The following is a 9,995-nucleotide window of genomic DNA, read 5'->3' as shown; positions in this document are numbered from 1 at the left end:
GGGCTTGGATTTTGGATTTTTGTATGTTTTTTCCTTTTTTTTCATTTAAGAACAAACCACGAAACATTATTTGTGACTGAGGAATACTGAAAAGCCTCAGTACCTCTGGTCAGTCATGGCACAAGATAATCTTGTGCCCTCGGGTGTTAGAAGAGTCAATTTTGGATATTAAAATGTTGATTTTGAAAGAGAAAGATGGTTTTAAGACTGAGGTTTTAAATGCAATTTTGTCTATGCTGTTTGCATTCCTTTCACTCCTATGATTTCTTAGGCAATTTGTGATGTTTATTTATAAAGACTAGAACTTAATCTTCAAATGGGTTTCTATACGTGTTTTCTCACATAGCACAAGTAATATAAACCTCACTAATGTTCAGTGGCAATACACACAGGCTGGCACGTTTGCAGGGTTTAGGGATGTGCATGATGAGATGCCATTATGAGGACCACAGAATGGGATCTAGCATTCCTGAACTTTGCGTAAAATAATAATAAAAAAAATTCCTAAATGCAATCAGGTTCAACTCATTAGAATGAAGCTGGTAATGAGATCTTCAGTCGCCTTCTTGGTCTTCTGGTATATTTTATATCCTTTATGAGGAATTTGTGTTTCAGAACAGCTCCTATTTAATTTAACTTCTTATAATGTCAGATGTGATCGGGCCACATGACAGACAAATTGACGTGGCAGCTCTCTCCGAGCTCATTTCAGCCAGTTCTGAGTGGTGAGCTGATAAAATATGTTTCCAGACTGGCATGTTTTTGTGTGTTATGATTACCCCATGTTTTCTAAAAAAAAAAAAAAGAGAGTATGTTTGCAAAGACAAATATTAGTACGCCATAAAACAAGCATGCTTTCTTCATTTCTTACACCTTATTTTGTTTTTCAGAATTCAATCCGTCATAACCTGTCTTTGCATAGCAAGTTCATCAGAGTGCAAAATGAGGGAACAGGGAAGAGTTCCTGGTGGATGCTTAATCCTGAAGGAGGAAAGATTGGCAAATCTCCTAGGAGGCGAGCAGCGTCCATGGATAACAACAGCAAGTTTGCCAAAAGCAGAGGCAGAGCTGCCAAGAAAAAAGCATCCCTCCAGTCTGGTCAAGAGGGAAATGGTGACAGCCCTGGATCACAGTTCTCGAAGTGGCCTGCAAGCCCCAGCTCTCACAGCAACGATGACTTTGATAACTGGAGTACATTTCGACCTAGAACTAGCTCTAACGCTAGTACGATTAGTGGAAGACTTTCTCCTATTTTGCCAGAGCAAGATGATCTTGGAGATGGGGATGTGCACTCCATGGTATACCCATCATCAGCCACCAAAATGACTTCTACTCTACCCAGCCTTTCAGAGATGAGTAATTCTGAGAACATGGAAAATCTTTTGGATAACCTTAATCTTTTGTCACCTAATACGTCAATGACTGTGTCAACCCAGTCTTCATCTGCGACCCTGATGCAGCAAACACCAGGTTACTCGTTCGCATCCTCAACCACAAGTATAGGTTCACCAAATCCAGACTACAGGAAATTTACATATGCTCAAGCTAGCATGAACTCTTTGCCCCAGATTCCTATGCAGACTCTTCAAGACAGTAAATCAAGCTATGGATCGATGAGCCAATATAACTGTCCCGCAGGACTTCTGAAGGAGTTACTGACTTCTGATTCTCCACCGCACAATGATATCTTGGCATCAGTAGACACTGGTGTTTCCCAGGCTGGTGGCAGGGCACTGGGCCAAAGCGTGCTGATGGTTGCCAACTCGGTGATGCCAACTTATGGCAGTCAACCGCCCCACAACAAAATGATGAACCCTAATGCCCGCCCTCACCAAGGACATAACCAGCCAACACCTGCAGTTAATGGTCGTGCCTTGTCACACACAGTGAACACCATGTCACATACTTCAGGTCTAAATCGCTTGTCGACAGTGAAGACTTCGTTACAAGTGCCTATGAGTCACCCGATGCAGATGAATGCTATGAACCCGTACGCCCCTGTTAACAGTTGCAATGGCTACGGAAGGGTGGGAATTGTTTCCCTCCACCAGGAGAAGCTTCCCAGTGACTTAGATGACATGTTAATTGAACGGTTGGACTGTGACATGGAGTCGATTATCCGTAATGACCTTATGGATGGAGAAACGTTAGATTTTAACTTTGACAGTGTATTGCCTAACCAAAGTTTTCAGCACAGCGTAAAGACAACCACACACAGTTGGGTGTCAGGCTAGGATGTAGTAGGAGGTAAGCTGTGGTTTTTATAATAAATCTGAAAAAAAAACTAAAGGGAAAAGAGATCTCAGAATGCTTAAAATCTGGGTGGTCGTCTGTGTTGGCATGTGAAGTGCCTCTGTTACACTCAGTCACATTCTAGTTCTTTATTTGTTTGCAAATCAAGTTTGCACCGGTGCATGAGGATTGCCATGTACCAACTTCTGTTACTTCATGTGGAGTACTAATGTTTTTGCCATTAATATATTAAACAAAAAACTTGCTGGTAACTAGAAATTAATTGAGGTGGGTTTTTTTCTTATTTAAGTTATCTTAAAGCTAGTTTGAGCATAGTTTAATAGATTTAATCTTTTGGTGTGAATGTTAATTTGTTCTTTTTGTTGTTTTTTTTTCTTCCTAGGCTACAGTTAAATTCTCCAGACTTGTCTGACAGCAGGAACTGAGAAAAGCAGTACAAAGATGTCCTTCACCTTCCTTTTTAATTTTCTTGACAAAGCTGTGCGCATGCACTAGCTTTTTTTTGGGTCTTTTTTTTTTTTTTCTTTTTTCTTCCTTTCGTCAGAGTTGGCAGCAGACAGAGTATTTTCCTGTACAGGATGTTTGCCCAAGGTTTGCAGGTTATGTGCTGCTGTAGATAAGAACTGTGCCATTGGAAATTTCATTACTCTGAAGTGCCAAATTCACTACACCATATAATCACAGCAAAGACTCTCACTTACATCATGTTGTGCTTTCGGTTTTGTACAGTATGATCTGTAGAAGAAGAATTGTTTTTTAAGACTATCTGTTTTGGTCCAAGAAAAGTTTATAAACTTTTGTAAGAATACTGTGATGATCTCATGCCCTAAGTAAGTTTAACCTTCGTTCATGTTACCTGTGTTCTGATGAATTGAGATAACTGTGGACTTGCCTTGCAGCAGTACGAACTGCGTTATTTTACTCAAAATTGCCACACATTTCATATGGGAACAGAATAGCCTGTTAAATACGATCCTGCTAAACTCACTGACTATTCAGAGCAAACAGTAGGTTAAATGCCATTTGATAAGTTACCTGTATTCATGTAAATTTATGCAAGAATATATCTGGATTTCATTGTCAGACTAATGACTTTATTGTTGGACTTAAGATAATTTTTGGAATACTTTCCAAGCTATTTTTCTTATAATTAAAGTCTACTTTTGTTATATAGGCAACTTTAAAAAAAAAAAAAATCTGAGATCTGGCAGCATTCATAACCTCTTCATTTTGTACAGTATTTTAACTGGATTAAGTACATGTTTTTATAAATTTCCCTAGCACTTGGGAGTGCTAATAAAGGAAAAGCTTAATAAGTACCTTGAATACAAAACATTTCTGTCCCTTTTTTTGTTGTGTGATGTATAAATATAGACAACTTTATGTTTAGGAAATATTTAATCAGTTTTATATATGCATTTTTAGAAATGTCATCTGCTTCTCCTATCATTTTAACTCTGACTACCACAAAGTGTTAAGTATTCATTGTTAGACGCTTGTACAATGCTTCACATTTATATTTATTTCACAGAGGTCTCATAATGTTTGTGCAGTCAAGAGCAGGACCTTTTGGAGAAAATCCATAATTTTAGAAAAATTAATGACAAAATTGTCATTTGTCTTAATTAGCGCTAGTTTTAGGGTCTGTCAGTGTTTCTGTTCTAATGCAGTATGTTTCAAGAGGCAAAAGTGCTACTTTTCTGTGGGAGGCTAAAACTTTTGTGACCCCCTATTACAGGGCAAAATATTACTTTTTTTTTTAAATAAGAAAGATAAAGTAAGTGGCAAAGTTATACAAATACACGAGGTTTAGGGTAGGGGAGAGCTTTAACGATAGAGGCCTTGTTCCTGTGGAAAAACCTGCTCTTGTTGGAGTAGGCACACTGACAACTACCTGAGCATTTTCAGGATTGGGTCATGGATAAATAATTTCTGATTTTTTGTAATTGCATGATGCAGTTTTCGTGGATGTGTGGATAACGGGCCTCACCTGTCTTTTCACTGGTTGCTACACATCATTGGTGTTATAGAAATCCTTGGAGCTTTTTTATGCACTGATGGGATGAAGAGTTTTTGTGCTAGGGCTGGCTGTTGTGAAGAGGGGGAGAAATAAATATTTTTTCCCCCGATTTTTGTTTTGTCTGCATAGCCCGCAACTGGGACATGTTCTAATTGAAACGTATCTTCCCTGTAGTGATGGCATGTGGTGGAGAAAGAAATGAGATGTGACAATAAAATGAAGTTTAGTAACAAGCCATATATTTAATGATCCTGTTACCACATTCCTAAGGCTCTGCAATGTATTTATTGATGTGCTAGCATTTAGCTCCCTGTTGGGCTTAAATCACTACTAATTACAGCTGGTCCTACTTTCTTAGATATCCTATTACGGTTGTCAGCAGTTCCAGAGGCTGACGTTACGCTGTCCTATGATACAGGGTCTCCCCCAGCGTGAAATCGGTCTTTGAACTTCTGTTGAGCAAAATGAAACGTTCTTAGTGCCGAAGCCTCAATGAAGCCGCCTGCTTTTACAGGCAAATATCTCTAGTAGCATCTTCAACATCGCATTTGTAGTCTCTGAAACATGATGGTAGATCCTGGCAGTGGAGCACGCAGAGGGCTCACCTATGGGTTTCTGAAGATTCTTCTTCCTGCTGCGTGTGCAAAAATGTTTGCTCCCAGATGGGCACTGATATGCACAGGCCAAAGTAGTCATAAAGGTCACCTCTGCGTGCAAAGAAAGCAGTACTTAATGCTATACTCCATGGGGTTGCAGCTGAACATGCTACATTTAACTATATACCTCCTTTTTATTATTTACTGCTACTGTATAACTTCCTGTATACAGATATTTTCTTTATTTCCTTTTATATAACTATGAATAACATAAATGTAGCCGTTCCTTAATTACGACAGTCTGTAGGAAGCCCCTTTTAATTGTTGTGAGAAAGCAGTTGTAGATAATCAAAGGTTTGGGATATGTGGTCAAATTTCTTTTTTTTTTTCTTTTTTTTTTTTTTTTGTGGTGCCATTCTAATATTTTGCAATTGTAATTCTGGAATACTGTGAAGTCTGGTGAAGGGGCATGTTGTCTGCCTTGAAAACAAACATTATGTGACCTCTAGTAATAAATCTCCCTTCAGTAAAAGTACCAAGTTTCTGGAGTAACTTAGTTTGTCAGAATTGTTGTAAATGATTGGTTTGTGAATTGTGCAGATGATCTTACCTATGCAGCCTTGTTTTTGACTTTTCTCTGGTTTGTACTGTTATTAAAAGTTTATTGTATTATAGAGCTGTTCCGATATTTTAAATATAAAGATGTATTGTTTCCATAATATAGCTATATGATATATGTTTAGGTAGTAGATGCATTAATTGGAAAGCTCTGCTTTGATAAACTGACAATTTGCCTACACTTATAAGCAAAAGTCATATTGCTTATTATTGGCTTAAGTCAACAGAGCGTCCCTAAAAAGAGAAGTTAAAATTGGACCAATTATAAACCAGTATAAAATTTGCACTTGTTAAACCACTGGATGTATGTTAGTACTTTTTTATTTTTTTACTGATTTGAAATTCCTATTTTCATTATGAAATTGCTAGGAGTCTTAATTTATGACTGATTTTAAATAAGGTATTCTCATTATTATTATTATTATTATTATTTTGGTAATCATAATGTAAGATGCAGCATGGTTTATGCAAGCAAAAAGCAAATTACTCGGCATTAAAACTGGCCTCCTTTTTGAGGGTGTTTCACAAACCAGCAATATCGTGAGAGATTGGCATGTACATACTGCTAGTTCTACTTGCGAGTGGTGTGACAGCTCTTCAACGCTTCACTGCTCTGACTTACTCACATTGCAGAATTAAAATTCATATGTGGATATTTTCAGAAAAAGTGCCTGATGTACTTCTACAGACACACGAGAACAATCCCTGGCAGTTTGTTGTATAAAGCCATAAATGTATATAAATTATGTTTAAAGTTTTTGTGTCCTTTCTTGTATACGGAGAATGAGATTTGTACCAGGATTCTACTTGTGATTAGTAATCCTACTCAGACGTTGTCGTAATCACTTTCCTTACCGCGTAATCTTTTTAATGATGATGATCCCATTTGGACAATCCTGATGGCATTAGCAATTTTATACAGAAAAATACCTCATGGTACCAAGTCTTGCCCGGCAAGGTGATACCATATTAACGAGCAAACACTAACTGCAGAACAGTTAACAAATTTTCCATTACTTGGTATAAAGGAATTTCTCTCTCTTGGCATTGCTTCTGGAATTGGAACTGTAGCAGGTACAGGAACCTAATAGGGCTGCGTTACCAGTGTTTTATCACAACATAGTGCGCTAAAAGTAACTTGTTTACAAGTCTTTGAAACTAAACGCAAGAAGAATCCATGCCTGACTCTTAGGGCTCGCGAGAGATCTTTGTGTAGAGACGCTTTGTTACTGGAACCTGCATTAGGCAGCATCAGACCGTGTTGCCAGTGCTTCAACAAGCCTAGTTCAGAGAAAATTACAAAAAAAGTCCTGAAATCCTTTCAGAATGGGTATTTGTAAGTATAAGCTCTTAATAAAATTGCTATGACATGAGATGGTAATTAGTGTATCAGAATGTTATGTAATACATTGTTAAAGAAGAAAAAAAAAAATTGGGACGCTAACATCCATCAAACTGCAGGAAAGAATTAGTCTTGTAGTCCAAATTACACATTAGATCCTAATGCTATTAAATGTGGGAGAGAGCCGGCTCTGGAGAGACATTTTTCTCTTCCCTCCGCTCCCCCTGTTAAAGCCAGATGGTTCACAAAACCTTCTCGGCCCTCTTTTCCCTCGTTTGTGCCTCTTGCCTTCCTCTGCTCCTCCTGCCTTCCTGACGTACGTACCTTTTCTCGAGTCAGAGTTTTTTCTTCGCCGAACATTTGGGCTATATAAGCCAACCTGCATGGTGCTGCTCCTTTCACAGCCGTGCTTTACGCTGCGGTGGCAGGAGCGCTGATGTGAGTAGAGAGAGTGGGAATGTCTAATTTATTTTATTTTATTTTTTACTTTTTTTTTTTTTTTAATTTAGATTGTGTTTCAAAACAGAGCTGGAAGAAAGGAGGAGAGGCTGCCAAAACAGACAGCCAATAACACCCACGCCACAGTAGTCTTGTGAGGCCCAGATCCCTGCTTGCCTGCAGGTGGGGAGGGAGAGGGGTGGCAGAGAGCAGGCTTTTAATGAATTGCTGGCAAAAATGCCAGTTTGATCTTAAAGTGAGCAGAGGTAGACCTAAAGAGGAGGAAAGAACGCAAAGGATCGTTGCACATCAACCCAGGGATATTTAAAGACATTAGAAAAATAGTTTTCCCGTGTACTTTGCGGTTCAATCTTTATTTTAGCTTTGCCGTTTTTTCTTCAGTCTACGTTTTGGAAGGGTTTTTACACGTTAGGGGAAGCTGAGGATACTTCACTGATGTTTTGAAAAGCCCGACTTCTGGAATGGGAGGGTTGTAAGATTCAAAGGTACTCTCCTTGGGTGTTCACGAAGCCGTTGTTGGAAAGGATGCACATCTAATTGGTACATGACTAGTTACTACTGTTGGGAGAGATAGTCAAAGCTTGTCCCTTGGGAAGGGACTGGCTAACAATTTATGCCAATGTGGCAACAAGGGATTTGAATCTGCTGATAAAGCACAGAAACCTCAAAACATCCTTGTGCCCTGAGTCAGTTCTGCATCAATGTAATAAACAAGTTTTTGTGCGGAAACATCAGCTATTATGTCATGTCAATTGATAATCCAATTCAAAATACAAATGCCATTAGATGTTGTGGCCATTTATCGTGCAGCCGGTGTGCAAAGATGGGTTTTGTGAAGACCATGAGAAGGAAGAACTTGCAGTGATCAGTGCCTGTGATCATGCCCACTGCTGGAATTGCATGCAAATCCCTGTTCATTACCTGGTGATGTTTTGCCTGGGGTAATGTTCTGGCATGTGCCAAAATGATAACTAGAATGAGGAGGCAGGGACAGCGCCCCATCTTATTTTATTCTATGTTTTTCTACTTGCTGTTGGACCCTGGGGCATTCAGAAATTTTGCATGTATTTTTTTGCGAGTAAACTTCTGCGTGGGTGTTTATCACTGAGATGATGGGAAAAGGGATGAGGGCTTTGTGCAGTACAACTGGAGGAGCACTGCAGGAAGCTTCTGATGGATATAATGGGGCTGTGGAGTGAAAAATCTGACAAGGAGCTTGTTCATAACTGGGAACCTCAACATTTTACATCCTTGCTGTGTGCTTATCTATAGTTGCTCCTGCCATCCTTAAATGAAGAGGCCTTTCCAAGTGGTTGCATTTCCTTCTCGGTGCCCTGGAGTGACACTATCTGAGCAGGCAACTGCCCAGAGCTTGCACAAGACCTTTGCTGGGTTTCCGTGGAACTGTGGAGTTTGGCAGGAATGTCTAAATTGTTTCTGAAATATTCAATCAACTTCAATCTTGCTGAAGTCAGAGGAGTTCATGGAAAAGCCCATTATAGAAGTGCATGCATATGCATTGGAAAGGGAGGGGGATGAGAAATTCTGCAGGTATAATGAGCTGTGTCTGGGATGATGAAGCAGGGCAAGTGGTTGCTTCAAAGGGCAAAGGAGGCTGGATTTCTCTGCGGTAAGGGCTCAATGCAGCAAGAAAAAAAGCTTCATTTCTGTGTGATTTTGGAGTTGTGTCCAGTAGTGGCCACAGATGGCACAACATCCTGGGCTGATTTGTTGCGTGGAACTTTTTGACCAGGTGAAAACAAGTGACGAGCTGTGAAACCCCGTGAGAGCTGGAGTCTCATTTCAGGAGTCCAAATAAGCTACCACTTCCTGCTCCTCCCTTTCTTCCCCCTTCACCCCATCAATTTACAGCACTTGAGAGGACTGTTACCGTTGGGTTGGATTTTATTTTTGTCTTTCCCCCCTGCTCAGAGGAGTTGGGCTAGGCAAGGCCTTGTGTCCTTCTTTCAGCCCCAATGGTGATGGCTGTGATACGGGAGTTCTTTGCCTCCTCCTCCTCCTTCAGCCCATAAAACAGACCTCTCAAATTATGAGCCCCAAAGCCCAAGCTGATTCAATCCATGGATGACTCCAGGAGCCCTTTGTGGTGGGAAGCCTCATCGGCCTGTGGCTTTCCTGCGGGGGGGGCTTCTAAGTTGAAAATATCCTGAGGGTAGCAGGGGAAGTCCTGGGGACTTGTTCTGGGGCCATGCAGCTGCTCCATTACCAGCCCTCTCCCACCCGGCCTTGGGTCCTTGCACTGAGCCTTGTTGGTCTGCAAGGCAAGGCTTTCACAGGAGGGCTTTCTGAGCAGGGTTTCCCCAGCCCAGATGTCTCATTCTGCTGCAAACAAACTCTGCTGATGTAAGCCTATGTGTCTGGGGGTTTATTTTCAGCATAAAATAAGAAGTGCAGCCCTCCTGCCTACAGAGTCCTTCAGTAGCTGACTGTTTTCATCTCAGTGGTCCTGGTGTGGTAGGTATAGACAACCAAGTGCCTGCTGGTGACAGCAGCATGCCAGGCAGGTGATGCTAGTATTGGTTCAAAAAATAACGTTGAATAATAATATTCAATATAATTATATTGAATATGCTGGACTCCAACATAACTGCAAGGGGACCCGTTCCTTAGATAGGACTTTGTGACAGATAAATTAAATCAGAAAAGTGGTGATGCTGGTCTTTGCAAGAAGTCCTAGCACGATCAG

At 40.3% G+C, this 9,995-nt stretch overlaps 1 protein-coding gene across 1 annotated transcript; it reads left to right on the top strand.

Moving 5' to 3' along the window:
• The first annotated feature begins 894 nt into the window (after nucleotides 1-894).
• On the top strand, nucleotides 895-6,237 carry FOXO1 (forkhead box O1). Its single transcript, XM_009882356.1, has 2 exons — nucleotides 895-2,247; nucleotides 2,636-6,237. Exon 1 carries the CDS (start codon nucleotides 972-974, stop codon nucleotides 2,232-2,234), a length of 1,263 nt encoding a protein of 420 aa, XP_009880658.1. The 5' UTR covers nucleotides 895-971; the 3' UTR covers nucleotides 2,235-2,247; nucleotides 2,636-6,237.
• The last annotated feature ends 3,758 nt before the right edge of the window (nucleotides 6,238-9,995 follow it).

This window comes from Charadrius vociferus, unplaced genomic scaffold (assembly GCF_000708025.1).
Source record: "Charadrius vociferus isolate BGI_N301 unplaced genomic scaffold, ASM70802v2 scaffold263, whole genome shotgun sequence".
Lineage (NCBI taxonomy): Eukaryota > Metazoa > Chordata > Aves > Charadriiformes > Charadriidae > Charadrius > Charadrius vociferus.
This window is presented reverse-complemented; position numbering and strand designations above follow the sequence as displayed.

Coding starts and splice junctions, on each gene's coding strand:
- FOXO1 (XM_009882356.1), top strand. CDS start 972: ATGCTTAATCCTGAAGGAGGAAAGATTGGCAAATCTCCTAGGAGGCGA.